Consider the following 17,714-nt stretch of genomic DNA (forward strand, 5'->3'; position numbering starts at 1 on the left):
CCCAAGGGTGTAATGACCGTGATCCCCTATTCAAAAATTCGGTTGTCCTTTAGGGTTGGGACAAATATTTTAAAATATTAGATCTATGTACCATCTGAAATTTGGGTACAAATTCTTGACGTTTTAATGCACATTTTACATTAAATGATCAACGTTTACTTAATACTTTTGTGTTGTCACGTCAGTTTAAATCAGAACGATGCAACGCGTTATTGCATGATTAAACAAGGGTAGATATTTTGATTCACATAAACGAATTTATAAATAACATTAACAAAATAGACCAGAATAAATTAAACGTAGGATTCTTCATAATTACATTTTTAATGAGTATGTGGTTTGCATAAAACATGCTGTAGGTGCTTACACAGTTACCTACGGCGTAGGGCGTCTGCATATCCTTTTTTGTTTTTTACTGCAAACGAGTGTCGCGTGCTCCATTTTCGTGAGCGCAGCCACAGATACGTGAAAGCGTATAATTTTATACTCTACGTGTTAGAACATAAAGCATACCCGAAAATTTTATGTACAAGAGAAAAAATACAACACTTGAGATCTAAGCCTGAAACCTTTTCTTTTTTTTGTGAAGAGTACATGTTGAAGTAAATACCAAAATATTACCAGATATATTACAATATTCACTTTGCAATATAACCTTAATAAAAAATATTTTGTTAAATGCCCCGATGTTTTGTCTATTTAAGATCATTTGATATAGAAATATCAATTAAAACAATAAATTTATTATCAATAGTTTATTACATAAATTATAGCCAAGCTTCCATTGTTCGTATCTAATCCAATTTTTAAAAAAATTAACTGCCTAATTTTATACTTTAATTATATTATTTCTGTATACTATGTAAACAGGGCGTATTCATCGTCTATTTTAATTTAAAACGAAAGATGGTTTTAATAGAAACATAGAGATTATTTATCCTCAAAAATATGTAACAACTTTTTGTTAAATTTTCAATATTTAGACGATGTACCTACCCCGTATTCTAGACATAAAAAATCTTACAAATAAATCTAAAGATCCCGCTATGAATTACAATTAATTAGGCTATGATTGGTGTTCTACTGTTAAACTATACCATCGTCGTCGTAAATGATAATTATATAACATTAAGTTCTACGTCAATGCGCACAAGCAATGTTATAACTAAGTCCTCATTAAAGTACGAGTATGGCTTCCAACCTTACAACACATGTAAAGTTTAGGACATGAAATACATATACTATCTTATATCAATAACCGGTAGAAATGCGTCACCAGTCTCCCTTCATTCAATTGATTCTACATAAAAATAATGTAAGGGCAAAGACCTAAAAATATAATTGAACACCTGATACATGAATGACGGAGTAGGGTGTAGATTAAGTACGTCAGTTTAGAATATAAATACATTTAAGAATGGACAGTTCCTCTTATTATCTTACGAATAATGGTAGTTGAAAGCATAGTGGACACTATGTTGACCAATGCTACAGTATTCGTAAGATGCAAATATGATTTTAAATTATGAGAAATATTCTTGAGTGCGGTGATTACTATAATGAATCACGTATTTTCAAATAAGTTTAAACAATATCTATATACAAAAATATAAAAATAACGTTTGTTTTGAAACGCATTAGTTCACAAAGACTATCACTGTATCCCAAACTTGACTAACAAAATTCATATCATATAACTTTAGGGTATTTCGGACATATTTACATTTACATATGCGGACAAAAAGTGTTTGTTACAAATTATATAGTTGCAAGTTAGTTCTAGAACCTTGCTTATTGCTTTAGGCTTTCCAGTATATAGAAGTAAAATATTTTATATATTAGCCAATCGGTTATTAAAACAAGAACCTTCAAATAGTATCACTAACAGAGCGGCTTGTCAGGAAATATTAAATAAGTAGAAGAATGGCGTAATGCATATTTTTTTCTTTGATAATACCGAACCTTTGATTCTATTCACTAAACTATAAAAAACAATAAAGATTGTAAATACATTTTTATCATATACTATTAATACGTATTTTTATTATTGCTATATGAATCATTTCTAAAAGATACTGATTTGGTGTTATCTTTAAAGGTATATTTGCCATGTATATTATGAGTGAACAATGTGCATTGAAATAAACGTGTTCAGTCATATAACTGTTCAATATCATACATATATGAAGACGTATTGCACTATGTTTAAAGGAATCTAGTCGTAACAATATTACAATGAAGTTATTAGTAAATAAAGACATTTACTCTAAACGATTTGAAAACAACAGCAATAATATTGAGCTAAGCAAATACGAGCACAATTTGTATTTATTACACCTGAGTCACTAAAGCAAAGCCAATGGAAGACCTCAACGTGTTTTACGCATGATAAATTATTTAACAAAGGTCATGGATTACTTGCCCTATTCGTTATAAAATTTAGCGTCCAAAATTACAATGTGGCAAAAAGTTTTTTAGTTAAGCTTTTAATGTAATGTGTATGTTTTTAACAATGCAGTTATTTTGCTTCAGTTCCAGTAATTGACAACTCGGCTTTTATAAAATAAATGTTGTGTGGTGAATCTAACAGCCAATACAACTTTTAGACTCTACATAGAGAGAAGAGACAACCCTGTCTTCCTTTTTCCTAAGACTCGAGTTGTTAACAAAAACTGAGCTTACCTTTTTGCCTCAGACTTAAAAGCCTTTCCTGCAACTTTTAAGAAACGTGAATGAACCTACTACCTTTAACCCAAACATACAAAGTTTTCACATGGTGCAATTCTCTAATCTGAGTAAGAGCTTTTGCGTATTATATCAATCGGCACATAATAATAGGCAAACAATTGTAGTGATATTACATTCCCATAATAAATAGTTTTTTAAGAAATTATTAACAAATGTATTGTATTTCACTTTAACTGACTCAAATATCGAAATGCCACCAACGGAGCGTTCAAGTATTACGTCAAGCAATTTTTGGAGATTCTTGACTGATTCCCAACACATGAAACGCGCCGTAACATTTTCTGTACCCAATAATGTTTTCGTGACCACCCAGTGAATCTTTATACCTAAAAGTTACCATTATGTGGTGTGAAGTACTGAAAAGTCGAAAATAGTATTAACAATAACGCGTAATTCAATCCCCGCCCCGCATCGTAACGTTTTACAAGAGGAAATTCGCTACATAATACTTGAACGCTCCCCAATCCATTTTGTGACGTCTTCAAAAAATTCAATGTGATGTATATAAAAAAAAACAATATACAACGGTTATACATATCATTTAAATATAGCTGTTGGACACTAATTATAGAAACGTTACACTGAATCAGCTGAAAGCAAAATAAATCACTAAGCATTTGATTGACCTTAAAAAAATTACGTAGATAGCTGTCATTTACAACTTATATTCAAACAACGACCATCACAAGCGTTAGGCGAAGCTCTTACAACTATATTGGCAGTATAATGTTTTTAGTCCATTTCTAATCATCTTGTAAAAATTATTACAAATATATTGAAAACTTTAGTATCTAATAATTAGATCTAGCATAATATAGAGTTATCAAATTAAAAGGTATCAATTAGATTAAAAATTTACACTTGAAACACATAATAATTAATGATTGAGTGGTGATTGGTATAAAAAAGTGTTTCTTTGTAGACTATTTGCAAATGAAAATAAAAACTGTTAGATTTTATTATACACAGCCATTAGCATGTACTCCTTAATAGCGAAAATGTAAACATTACACTAACTTCCACCCATATATACAAGCAAATAAAAATACAACAAAATAAATGTGTTGTTGTGGCAAGTTTATATGTTAATTAAGTACATCATTATAATCACAAGTTGAAATATAAAAGGCAAGTTCATCTAATTATAAAGGAGATTTTCACAAGAACAAACTTTTATTATATTTAGACACTTATGGCATTTTATATTTTCTTAAAAAAGAATAATATAATAAAATACTTTCACAAGTTCCACTTACACAAAATGCACACCAGGACAGTGAATTTAGCTACCTACAATTAACATATAATTTCTTATATATGTCATCGGAATGTCGATAAATTGATACAATTCTATTTAAATCTTTCTAAACTAAATAAGTTTATATGTAAAAAAATGTTTCTTTGTCAAAATTTTACTGACAAAGATAAAATCTTAAAACTAAAATTTATATAAATAAGATCACAAATTATATTTCAGTCACAAAATAGCTACCACAATTGCTTATATATCTGTTGTTTCAATTTTATAACAGATTTATTGCATTAGGTAAACATGGCAATGCTTTCGTTGTATTTAAAGACGGCAGCTTAATAAAGCTTTGTTTTAGATAAAACAATATAAATTAGGCCCCAGATACAAAACTGATGCAGTTGGAGTAATGGTATCTTTAAAACACTGAATTAACTTTCCACCCATCCGAAGGTCCATAATACTATTATATTAACCCTACTTCTAGGACAGTTTTTTAGAAAAATATACAAAATGCATTACATTTCTTAATTTTAATCACTGTGACAATCACTTTTTGACAGATGGAGATTGAGTATTATTATCAAAGACATCATTCTTGTTATTACACAAGAAACCCATATGGCCCACTTACACGGATCTGTGCCCGCATGCTTTGAACACTATTCATTATTTTTTTCTGATGACCAACCAAGGTAACTCCCAAAGAGGTCAGTTGGTGAACAGTGAGATCTACAACAGCATTCATATCTGTTATTCCAGCAGCTCTGAATTTCTCAATGTATCTTGACATTTTAATACATTCCAACCATTCTTCAACAGATGAGAATTGGATTAAGTCAGGTGTATCTCCCGCTAATGGATCAGTTGATCGATTTTGAGCTATCTTTCTCAATGTGTCTGGGCAACGAATGAGTTTATCTAATGTTTTAACAATGCTTACAAAGGTGGGCCGATGAGTACGTTCTTTCTGCCAACAGTCCAACATCAGTTGATAAACAGCTTCAGGACAGTCCATTGGAGCTGGTAGGCGATAACCTTTCTCTATTGATTTTATAACATCCTGATTACTCCAATTCCAGTAGGGCCTTTCTCCAAAACTCATTACTTCCCAACAAACGATCCCCATAGACCAAACATCACTGGCAGATGTAAATTTCCTAAATGCTATTGCCTCAGGCGCTGTCCATCTTACTGGAATTTTCCCACCTCGAGTTGTATATGCTCCATCTGCGGTTGATTCAATCTCTCGTGATAAACCAAAATCAGCTATTTTACATACTAATTGGGAATTAACTAATACATTCCGAGCAGCAAGATCACGATGAATGTAATTCATTTCTGATAGATATTGCATTCCAGTTGCTATTCCACGAAGCATGCCAACCAGTTGAAGCACACGAAATTTACCATCATTTGCTCGTAAGAATGTATCTAATGACCCATTCTCCATAAATTCTGTAATAATCATTATTGGATTACATTTTGTAACAACCCCTTGTAAGAAGATAACATTAGGGTGCTCAAATTGCCCCATAATTGATGCTTCAGCAAGAAAATCTCGGCGAGCTCTTTCAGTTGAACCAGGCTTTAGTGTTTTGATTGCCACATCTATTTCTTGACCACATGCAGGTAATTTTAATTTTCCTCGACACACATCACCAAATTCACCACCACCAATTATGGCCTCTATAGTAATACAAGATGCGTCTATTTCACGAGCAAATTCTCTAACAGCTTGGTTTGGGTCTTCATAAGTATGTGGATCAATGTATGTCCTTGATCCCGTACCAGCAAAGAGTGGTGTTGTTGCATTACTACTTGTTTTTGTAGGTCTGTCTGGTCCCGTATATACTTCTCCGTTTCTATAATTAAGTGCATTACAGTCACTTGGCTGTTTCTTGTCACATTCATCATCAGCACGGGACCTCAAAAATAATACTGTGGCAATAATGGCCACAACAGAGATAACAACCACAGCAACCATAACACCAGCAAATAATCGTACACGGGCCCCTTCTTCTTCACTAACAACCAATGTTGGTTCCAATCCTGCACCTGTTCTCGCATACACAATTCCACTTAGTTCTCCCCACCCTCGCTTCATTTTAGCTCTGACTCTCACTCCATATTCAGTGTCCCTTTTCAGGCCAGTAATAACTGCATGAGGTTCTTTTGTTATTTTAACAGTCACATTTGCACTTCTTTCATTGTTATCTTTCGGGAAACATTTTATTTCATAGCTTTCAATTGTATCATCAGGATCAGTTACATCTACAGGAGGAGGAGTCCATACTAAAGAAAGTTTGTCATTTTCTACACTAATTATTCTTAATTTGGAGACTACACTCACTACTGATGCCTCTGTTATAGCAGTTATTTCAACTTTCTTTGGAGAATCACCAGTTAAGTCTGATACACCATTAACAGCAAAAACTTGAAATTTGTATTCAGTAACTGGGTCTAAACCCATCACAGTGACTCGAGTGTGATTAAGACCATTTGAAGATGGTCTATACTCTACATGGGGCCCACAATTTGTACATCGAACTTCATATGTCACATCATCTCGTCCACCTGTTTTATGTGGTGGATGCCAAGCTAGAGATATTGAAAACTGATCAGCAAATGTTACAGTTAGGTTGTCAGGTGCACCTGGTGGTTGAGTACATGGAACATTCTTAGGGTCTTTCTTGGCTCGGAAAAAGCCTGGTATACATTTACATTCAATGGAGGCATGGGCTGTAGTCTCTGAATTATCAGGGCATGACATACAAGCTTCATCACCAGTATGTGATTTGAACTTCCCGGGGGCACATTCATTACAAACTTGGTTGGTGTGATCTGGTTCATAGCCTCCTTTGCATTTGCATGATCCACTAGGTAAAGTCCATTTTCCATCTCCTTTGCACAAATAAACTGGAGGAGACTCACCTTGAGCCGTTTCAGCATTTTCAACACAGGTGCCATTGGCCTGTTCAATGACAGTTACTTCACGGCCTGTAGGGGTTGCTGGGAACTTTGCAAAGTTTATATTTACCTCAGGACATGTAATGTAATAAACTTTAACTGCTAAAATAGAAATGCAGGCACCTTGATCTCTGAATGCTATGTATACTCCTCGCTTTGTTACAGCTATGCTTTTTACCTCTGTATTTATGTCAACTTCTGAGTTTGTATTAAACCTGCCTTCACCAGCTGCTATTCTACCCACAAGTTTATAACTTTCTGGCTCCCATGGTGGTTGTTCGCGTGTTGCGACGTCAAACTCATAATATAACAGACTGAATGTTTCCTTGCAACTCAGTGCATTTCCCGGAAATAAAGAGCAATCGCGGATGGTGAAATTAATCTCGATGTATATACGATTGGCGTTTCGTCTTTCAATGAATGGTGTCCAAAGCCAATTGTTTACATTATGGTGGGCAACATCACAAACGACATACGATCGCCAGTTAATATGCTTTTCAAAATTGGTGTAAGATTCTTCTACCCATCCGGGGGTACTCGCCTGTGCACCGTAGGGGTAACGTGTCCATCCAAGAGTATTTTCAGTCGTGGTATCAAGAAGCATCACTTGATCGCCCTGAACGCTAATTGTAGCGATAACTGCGGCCGCCACCGCTATGTGAAACCACATCATCTCGACGACATAACAATAAAAACACCAAAATAATACTTAACTGGTTTAAACAATCGAATGCACAAAAATCCAACTTTTCAACGACATAATCATTAACAGTTCACTGTTTTAAGGAATGTACAGTATTTTGGGGTAGCACTTCACTTTGTCGGGGATAAAAGACGAGACCGCTCCGTCATTTTCCTACAACGTTGTATTGTGTGGAATAGAGATTTTGAGATATCACACCGATTAAATGTTTTTAAATTTACACTTCTATACATTAAGTTCTGTTTGAAGCTGACGGTTATAAAAAACGGCACTCTCTTAAGTGAAAATTCGCGATATAATTTATATTGATCCCGTGCTACACATACGAAATCTTACTTTCTTGACATGGACGCGCAGGAATGTCAAATGTTGCTAGATTGAATAAGCAAAAACACATTCTAGTATGGTCTAAAGAATGCTGTGGTGAAGTTCTTACCACAGACATCTACTGTAAGAAAGTCCAAATACGTTTGATTATACTTGAGACTGATAAGTAGGTACGTAATCATTTTTGGATGTAAAGGATATTTCCTTTGTGATTATGTTGTTTAGTCATGTTAAGATTTTTTTAGAAATGCAGATTATAAATTTAGTACACCTTTAACTGTAAAACAAATACTAAATAATTTTGTCTTTTAATATTGTTTATGGCATATATAGCGGGAATTTTAAACTTTTACTTGAAATAAAATAAAGTAGTTGATACTTTAAAAATGCTTTACTTCTAGAATCAAGTGATTAGTAAAGACAAAGGATTTGGTGTAAAAATGAACTTAGCGACAGATTCAAAATAAGGTTTAAAACTTTTATTACAATAAATAACTATTACTAAATATTTTTGCTGCAAGCTCCAATAATAAAAATACAAATCCTATTTTTTTAATAAATGGTTTTCACAATAAAACAACATTGCACTTATTGATAGTTTAAACTTGTACAATTAGTATTGTCTTTTGTTAACATAGCTTTTACACATTGAAAGAAAACACTTTTTTACCAGATTCAAGCTATGTATTATTATAAACTTATAATTATTTTACATAATTTTAAATAAAAAAATTTTCTGAAGTTTAGTTTGCTTTACAGCATGCATGGTTACGGTGTCATAATTATAAGTTTATAAGAATACATCGCTTCAATCCGGTAAAAAGTGTTTTCTTTCAACTTGTACTATTACTTAAATTTCCTATTGCCATTTTCAATTCATGTAAATTTTTGAAACAGTGCAACGGCTTTATGTCACCTAGGCCACTAGTGTTGTTTGTAACAAGCATAGCTTGCCATCCAGCTTTTTTAGCCCCAAGATAATCTTTCTCATAATCATCTCCAATATGTAAGCATTCATCTGTAAGTAAATTTAATTTACTATGTTCAATAGCTGATTCAAAGATTTTTATATTAGGTTTGCTATAACCAATTTCGTATGACGTCAGAATAAACTTGAAATATGAACTCAAATTCAAATTCTGTAATATCTCATGTAGACGTGGGTCAAAATTAGACACAATCCCTATATCAGAACATTGTGACTTTACATGTTCTAAAATATCAACAGCACCATCTGCAGGACACCAGCATTTTGATGACTTATAGTCTTGTATAAGTTTATTACTAATACATTTAATATGCTCATTATCCTTTATCTTCCCTTTAAAAGTTCCTTGAACAATTTCTCTCCACCAATTTTCCCATAATATAGATTCTCTTCCAAAATTAGGGTGCCTTTTTGTCAACGTTTTGTAAGTGTGTAGGAACTGTTTCTTAATTTCATCTTCATGTATTTGATAGCCATATTTTTCTGCTACATTTGCATAAAATTTCCATGGTGATACACAAAATTTTAGTATAGTATTTGTAGCATCAAAAGTTATCAGTTTAACTTTACCTTTCATTATAGTTTTATTGATTAATGCAGTTGTACAAACGTAAACAAGCAAGTCTTATTAAAGGTTTCAGGACTTTACCAATAAATATAAAGACTTCCGGTACTATTATTCAATGAGAAAAGAAATTGCGCAGTAGAGGAATTTAAATGACATTTGTTAAAATTGATATATAAAATATATATTATAACTTATAGTTGAAACTTATATTTAGTAACTAAAGAAATATATATTATTTACATATTATGATGTATAATAAGCATGAACCTAATAAGAATATATTATCTTGCTATATATATAACAAGATAATATATGTTCCAGCATAAATTGGTAAAGTGCATTAAAATAAATTGCAGTTTTCATTTATATTAGTAATCTGTAGTACAAAAATCACAGATAAATGTTGTGTAAAATCGGCTATGAAGTCAATACCAACAATAATAAATAACTACAGTACCCTGACTGTGTATCATCCAATAACGATACCGACTGCATTCTGATTCCGACGACAATAGGCGTTACGGATATTGATAAAAATTCATCGAGCTTTCATACTAAAATCGGGAACAGTATTGCTGTTGCTATTGGAACTTACAAAGTACGGGCGCTTATGGCCACATATTCTTCTCTACAACTACCTCATTCATAATTTTTGACATTGTGACCAGCCTTACATGAATTCTAGATTCGACCTTAATTATTTATCTAGTAAGTGAATTAGAAACTAGACAGGTATGATTAGAAGATGAGATGATTTTGGATGGTACCCGCCGAGAAAAGCTTTATTGTTGGGAAGATCCATAGAGAAAAAATTTATTTTTGTTGGTCTTTGGCAATCACTATGTTCCCTTCTACTTGTTCTGTGATCACTAATCCAATATATGTGTATTATATTGCTTTTGCCATAATTTATTTGTATCACAATTTGACAACACTTGAAACAAAGTAATGTTAAACTATTCATTTAAAACTCTATTCAGTAATCGCGTTGCTAATTCTTTGGTGTATTAATTTTCAATATGGTTTACGTAAATTCAGGTAAATAAACATTATGTTTTATATTAATTTGAGTTATTGAAGTTATGAGATTTATGCAATAGATTGTTTGATCATTGAGGCCACGTCATTCTTTTAATAATATATTTGAAAATAATGGTATTCGTTATGTTATCCTCCCACTTATTTTTAATCTAATGTCCACTGTGTTAAAGTAGTTTTTTTTATCAAATTTACTTTCCGAATCGTAAATATATCGTAATGTTGTTATGATTTTTATTTAACTTTGTAAAATTCTGTCTTTCTGTAAATTAAAATGGTGTTTTGTGCTCAGGAGTCACATCAAAAGTTTTTTTGATAACTCGAATCTGGATAAATTATGAGCGTGTTAACCTGAATTATGAATTGAGATCATCTAAACTAAATTTGATTCAATTTACTTAGGTTAGTGTAGTTATTGAATTATTTATTGTTGACTTGATATTAATATTGCTTACAAGTTTTACATATTTGTTTTCAGATGGTAGTATTGTAGACAAAGCTCCTTTTACTTCATTTAAATGGTTCTGGGGCTTCCTAAACTTCTTCTATTACTTGTAAGTAATTGTTTAAAGTGAATTATAATAATGGTAACAAAAATGTAGACATTTTCCTTCTACTCTCAGTAAATTTATACACACCCATAGCAATGCAAGCAGTTATGACTGCTTACCTCTGACTTGTTGAATCCATCTATAGCCAAGACAAGCAAAGTTGGATACATAAGTGGGCAAAATGAGTACATTCCATACAAACTGATGTAAATTTATTTTGGGTACACTCCACAATATATTTTGAAATAAATATAATTAAAGTTTTTATCATACTAAATAAATAATTACTATACAGAAGTAATTTTAATTTTGAGATCTTGGTTAATAAATGTATATCCATTAGAAAGTGACTCTGTTAACTATTTGTGAGTTCATGCTCCTTTTGTGAACTATTTTTCTGTTTCTATGAAATAAGTTCCTAGTTGTTATGCATTGTGAGAGAGCTAAGTAAACAGTTGTTTCTAAAAAAAATCTTCAAGCCAAGTTTAATTTATTTTTTATGTTACAGGAGCCAAACGGGCCGGAGGCCCACCTGATATTTAGTGATACCGTCGTTCATGGACCCTCACACTGCCAGAAGGCTCATAAGCAGAATCTAGACAGAACTAGACTAGATTATATAAATTTTTTGTATTTTTTCTAATCAAGTAAAATTTTTATAGATTTTTCTTACATTATTTCATGATATCAATAAATCAAAACTAATTCTAGCCAACTTCTTTGTAATCTATACTATTATCCATAACTCATTTGTAACTACTCATCACAGCAACGTAGACCATAATTGTCGACCCAATTAGGCTGCGAAATTTCGGGTTGTCATAGCCTTGCAATTGTGCATTTTTATTGACAAATTGTCCTTTACATAATTAACAAAGTTTTACTCAACATATTCATTAATTGAAGATATAAAATAAATAGGAGATGTGTAAATCAAATGACGTTCAATGACGTTGACGAAATTAAGAGTTCTAAACCTTAGGAGCGTCATCTTCGGGCTCGTATTTGTAATTATTACAAACAAATTAATATTGACTTGTTCAATAATTTTAGACAGGATGAATATAAATCTAATTTCTAATAATATTGGCATGTTGTCAAAATATTTCAAAGCTTATCAAGTGAGCCTCTGCTCTTTCTGATAGAATTAAATTATAGTGATTGCTTAAAATCTTTTTATTTTTGGTTATAGGTTTCAAACATTAGTCAATCCCAACTTTAATAAACATGGAAATAAATATGTTACCGATTTTCGTCCTCCTGGCAGTGGGTATGTATTTTATCTGATTGGCTTTTATAAAGCACAAAATTTTGAATATTTACTGTAATTACTAAAATAAAGTAATAGATAATTATGTCACTCCTAAAATACACAAAAGTTTGATGTCCTTAGATCTATTGCTTTTCTCATGATGATTTATTTCATCAGTGCTTAGCAAGACTTTTAACACTTGAGGGTATCCTAAGGGCTGAGTTTCACATTTAAATGCTGGTTTATCACTGTTATCTCATTATTCCATTTTTTAATATAGCTGGTACCTTTTTTTAGCCCACCAAAGCCACCAACTAGAAAGTACGGAGGTTTTGGTCCGTCATCATCAGGGCCTGCTCCGCCGCCAACTGGAGGATGTGGCTGTGGTTAACGTCAAATGTTTTTTAATTTAATTAATGTAAAATTTTACGTGATTTTGATAATTACTGTAAATTTAGGCCGAGGCTAACCAAGATTCTGAGTGGTAGGTTGGAGTATTAAGATATTAAAATCGGAGATGTGGGAGTCAGTTCTTTCTAAGTCTCCACTCTGAATCTTACCCCGAACATTCAACTATAAATTTCCGTGTACTTTCATAAAAATAAATTTGCTAAATTTAAATTACAAAATTACCGTATAAACTATAAAGCCTCTGTAAGCGTTATATTGCTCAGTTCGTCCTCAGTATACATTTACTTTCTAACACCATAGAGCCATATAATTTGAAATAAATAGCCATACGTTTTATTCCCAAACAGTTTATTAATATATTTTTTAATTAATATCCTTAAAACTAGAACTAATCTTAAATTTTAAGAGTCAAAACATTCTTTATCTAATTCCCGCTTTTTGTTTATGTTAACTTGCTTATTAGTTTGGTTATATGTAATAATTAAAATGGTATAGATCTGTATGTTATTTGTAATATAGTTAATTTTAACATTTTTGTAATTTTAATTCCTTGATACCTTTAATATTAGGTCTACTTTGATATATATAAGGATCATTATAAAATTAAAAAAAAAAACATTATTTTGATCACGCGAACAATTTAGACTAATTATCATTTCTTTAGTAATTTATACGTTAAAACTTTAAAATGCAAAATTAGTTAGTAATACTTAAATATTCAGCAGATTTGATTTAAGTTATAATGTATTTATTTTGAAGAGAAGGGATAGACTTTTAGAGTCCCTTAATTTTAATGTCCAGACAAAACGATATAATTCAGAGAAATTGAAATGATTTTATAGGATACTAGCGGACCCCACAGACTTCGTTCTGTCAAAAAGATTTAAATGTGGCAGTTTTTTGTTCCTACCAATTTTATAGTCGGCGCAAAAATTCTCCTGAACAGAACCGTTACCCTGATGATAGGGTGATGTGTGAGGTTCAGCTCGGGTGACCAAAGTATCTTCGCTTCCATGAACTTTGGCCACTCTTCTGTCAAAATCAAAATCAAAAGTTTTTATTTCAAATAGGCCTTTGCAGGCTCTTATGAAACGTCTAGTTGCACGGTTCCAAAAAGTGGGTCTCATGGAGAAGAACCGGCAGTAAACTCCATGGACACTCTTTTCAACAATGGTTTAGCTTACAAAGACTCGGTTACAATAGTAATAATCGGCTGAGAAGTTTATATAATGCAAGGTATACAGAGATTCTATACAATGCAAAAGAAAATTGAGTTTTTACTATTAGTGTAAAATGAGATACACACACTTGCACAGCGCAAGTTGCCAGGGAAGCCGCACATGCAGAGATGAATTAGCGCCATACATTACCATAGTCTTGGATTTTATAATACGCTTTTTTAATTAGGATTCCTTTGATGACGTTTTTGAACTTTTTAGTCGTAAGATCAGTTACACACTTCGGAAGCCTGTTGTAGAATCTGACACAATTCCCAAGAAACGATTTATTCGATTTTCTTAATCCGTATTTTGGGACTACTATTTTATGCTTATTCCTGGTATTTATAGAATGAATAACACTTTTGACAGTGAATTGATGCTAATTTTTACGAACAAACATGATATTCTCTAGAATGTAAAGGGAAGGCAACGTGAGTATATTAATTTCTTTAAATAATTCTCTCAGAGACTCGCGGGGGCCAAGATTGTAAATTGTACGAATTGCCCTTTTCTGGAGAATGAATATGGCATCTACGTCAGCCGCTGCGCCCCACAGTAGAATACCATAGGACATTATGCTATGAAAGTAAGCAAAATATACAAGCCTAGCTGTAGCAACGTCAGTAAGCTGTCTTATTTTTCTGACTACATAAGCTGCAGAACTTAGTCTACCTGATAATGCTGCGATGTGAGCTCCCCATTGTAATTTACTATCAATGGTTATGCCCAGGAAAACGGTTTCAGTGATGACTTCAAGTTTGTCACCATCGAGAGTTACGTTAAGCCCTACTGGGGTGACATTAGGCAGTGAGAAAGTAGAAGTTTTAGCAGAATTATTCGCGGCAAACCATTTCGATAGAGTTACTAAGCTATCATTGACGTTTACTGGACTGGAATCTTTCCTATTGATTTTAAAAACGAGGGAAGTGTCATCAGCAAATAAGATAATTTCCGATATCTCAGACATCATATGCGGGAGATCATTAATATAAACAAGGAACAAAAAGGGACCCAATATGGAACCCTGCGGCACGCCCATTTTCACTATTGATCCAGATGATCTCGAACCACTAATTTCTACTTTTTGCTGTCTGTGACTCACTAAATAACCCCGACTGGGATATTTTCCTATTAGTAGGTATGTACATATTTAAATAATTTTGCACAGATAGGGATATTAAATTAATAATTAAAAAATTAAATCTAAACTTTTTTAACGCGATTTGTTTGATGGATGTAGTGACGTGAAAACGTCGTATGTCGAAACTAAAATAAAATAATATCGCGAAGCCAACCAAAATAAAAATCAGTACTAATGATTAAACGTTAGGAACACACCTACATTGCTTAGACAACAGTGAGTTGTAATTTAATATGAACTTTATTACATAGCAATAAAGTTCAAATTGACTCAACATTTTATTTACAAAACATTTGTATGGGAAAAAGAAAAGGGCTGTTTTAGGGTTTTCCTGGAAATTATTCGAATTTTTCTCGCCGTAAAAACCATCCTTAGACTTCAACGAACATTTAAAAAAATAATTAGTACAATTGGTCCAGACGTTGTAGAGTTATGCGCTTACCAATACATTTTGCGATTCATTTTTATATTATAGATTTGCTCTCGTCGCCTCGTGATACATGAAGGACCTATCAATTCAATGGCTGCGCGTAGACAGCGACGATAATACCGAAATTAATCGGCTCAAAGACATTTGGTCTTGGCTGCAGACTCCTTGTTCCATAATGATTCCACCGCTGCAATCGTAGTACTTGGCAATTTTACCGAGCCTAACGCCTAACTAGGGTGGCTTAGGCGTTAGGCTTCATATATTCTTTGATTATCTTATTTGGTTATTACGTCCACAGTAAGTTTTTACTTTTTTACACGTATTACCTATGGGTACCATACCATAGTCTATGCTCGAAATCGAAATGCATTTTGGAGGATTCCTACAAAAAATAATACGTTTATGTAATATTATTTTTGAGAGCTTTGCCTACAAGAGCAAGCGTCCCCCTTCCTATTGTCCTTGGGGGATAAATGACAGAAAACCTGCTCACGTAATACGTGAATGGGCCCATACCAGCGATTATGTGTGTAGAACGGACTACGGTCATAACTTCACTGTTAGACCTACTGCTGACAGGTACAACTCGATGACGTCGAACTATCAAAAACTCATACGAAGTATAAAAGAAGCGGTTAGTAAACAGCTGAAACGAAATAAAAAAAGGAAATATAATAACACCGTACATAAAGTAATTAATACAGAAAAGGACTAGTTTAAAAAGCATAAAAAGAACAAGATCATTAAATAATAAAACTTTAAAGTCTACAAAGTAATTAGAAAATAAATTAAATGAAACTGGAAAGTCTACCGCAAGGCTATTGAAAAGGAACTGGGGAAACGGTAATCGATAATAAGGGTATATATATATATATATAGGTTAAACACGACTAACTCATGAAGCATGGTTAACAAAGCCACCATTAACCTGGAGACAACAGGTGAACCGCATAAAAGAATGAAAGGGGATCCAATCTTATGCAACATTTTTATTTAATTGTTGGAATCTGTTTTCAGGAAACTAAACTGGGAAAATATACAATAATTAACGCTGAATATCTTGACAACCTTCGCTTCGCGGACGAGTCTTTGTTCCAAACGCTAATACAGTAGCGTTTCCCAAAATTAGATGTTTATCAGAGTTAACAAAATAAATGTTTTCTCAAAATCTACATAAAGATGTATGCTGTATATCGAGCGGTATTAGAAAAATAACTAATGTGATAAGTGCTGTTGAATTAGCATGTATATGTTGCAGGAACTAAATGCGATCAGTGGAGGCACCCAGTCCTACATAGGCATCTACACGATAGGACGAGATGCCCGCAGCAGCATTGGTCACCTGACCGTTGGCACATGGACCCGGCAAGGCCAAGAACGGGAATGTGGGGGTTGGAAGAAAATTCGACAGTGTACTGATAAAATTGTGTAGCAACATCATCACATCATAGCGACTTTCACAATGTTTTGTCCTACGGTATCCTATTGTGGGGTGATGCTGCAGAAGCAGGCTGTTTGGAGTATTTGTTGTGTTTCACTAAAGTAGTCGGTACGGAATAAGTTATCACTATCTGGCCAATATATTCTTGAAGCCTTGTTGTGTGTACAAAAAATATAAACGACTTGAAAACAAAAGCATAAAACTGGAAACAACTAATATAAGTGTACGACCAACCAGACTCCAGAACATAAACATTCCTTACGAGTATTTGGAAATTGTACTCGTGTTTACAACAAACTCTCTAGCAAAATTAAAGAATTATCAATGAATAAATTAAAAACTCTCGTTAAACGTAAATTAATCATTATAGCTTTTTATAAATTTGACGAATATTTATATAAGCCTAATCCTTGGAATTGATTTGCAGTCCATTCGTTTGACTCAAAACTTGGCGATTTAAAAGAGCGAGTGGCGGAGAGTTTCTTGCCAGTTCTTGCCCGCTCTACGTCCTTAACTAGCTAGGACTAGTAGTAAATGTGAATTTAGAATCAATTTAACATCTTTTCTGTTAGTTATTCTCTTATTAAACTCAAGTTATTTTGAGTTTGAGTTCAGTTGATTCGTATTTTTTAATAAAAGCGCCCTCTATAATTTAAGTAGAAAACTAAATGAACCAG

General features: G+C 32.8%; 3 protein-coding genes across 3 annotated transcripts; 1 reads left to right on the plus strand and 2 right to left on the minus strand.

Moving 5' to 3' along the window:
- Positions 1 to 746: 746 nt before the first annotated feature.
- Positions 747 to 8,020, minus strand: LOC123718475 (ephrin type-B receptor 1-B). Its single transcript, XM_045675006.1, has one exon. It carries the CDS (start codon positions 7,638 to 7,640, stop codon positions 4,602 to 4,604), a length of 3,039 nt encoding a protein of 1,012 aa, XP_045530962.1. The 5' UTR covers positions 7,641 to 8,020; the 3' UTR covers positions 747 to 4,601.
- A 496-nt stretch (positions 8,021 to 8,516) lies between these two features.
- On the minus strand, positions 8,517 to 9,744 carry LOC123718561 (rhythmically expressed gene 2 protein-like). Its single transcript, XM_045675175.1, has one exon. It carries the CDS (start codon positions 9,560 to 9,562, stop codon positions 8,831 to 8,833), a length of 732 nt encoding a protein of 243 aa, XP_045531131.1. The 5' UTR covers positions 9,563 to 9,744; the 3' UTR covers positions 8,517 to 8,830.
- A 694-nt stretch (positions 9,745 to 10,438) lies between these two features.
- On the plus strand, positions 10,439 to 13,255 carry LOC123718521 (selenoprotein K-like). The gene is made up of 4 exons (XM_045675108.1): positions 10,439 to 10,591; positions 11,070 to 11,145; positions 12,335 to 12,412; positions 12,692 to 13,255. The coding sequence occupies exons 1-4, from the start codon at positions 10,573 to 10,575 to the stop codon at positions 12,783 to 12,785; spliced, it is 267 nt and encodes an 88-aa protein (XP_045531064.1). The 5' UTR covers positions 10,439 to 10,572; the 3' UTR covers positions 12,786 to 13,255.
- The last annotated feature ends 4,459 nt before the right edge of the window (positions 13,256 to 17,714 follow it).

This window comes from Pieris brassicae, chromosome Z (assembly GCF_905147105.1).
Source record: "Pieris brassicae chromosome Z, ilPieBrab1.1, whole genome shotgun sequence".
Classification (NCBI taxonomy): Eukaryota; Metazoa; Arthropoda; class Insecta; order Lepidoptera; family Pieridae; genus Pieris; species Pieris brassicae.

What these genes read in the sequence shown, in the direction of transcription:
- LOC123718475 (XM_045675006.1), bottom strand. Translation starts at nt 7,640, where the DNA reads ATGATGTGGTTTCACATAGCGGTGGCGGCCGCAGTTATCGCTACAATT.
- LOC123718521 (XM_045675108.1), top strand. An exon ending in CTAAACTTCTTCTATTACTT is followed by an intron (nt 11,146 to 12,334) that starts GTAAGTAATTGT and finishes TTTTGGTTATAG; the next exon opens with GTTTCAAACATTAGTCAATC. An exon ending in TTTCGTCCTCCTGGCAGTGG is followed by an intron (nt 12,413 to 12,691) that starts GTATGTATTTTA and finishes ACCTTTTTTTAG; the next exon opens with CCCACCAAAGCCACCAACTA.
- LOC123718561 (XM_045675175.1), bottom strand. Translation starts at nt 9,562, where the DNA reads ATGAAAGGTAAAGTTAAACTGATAACTTTTGATGCTACAAATACTATA.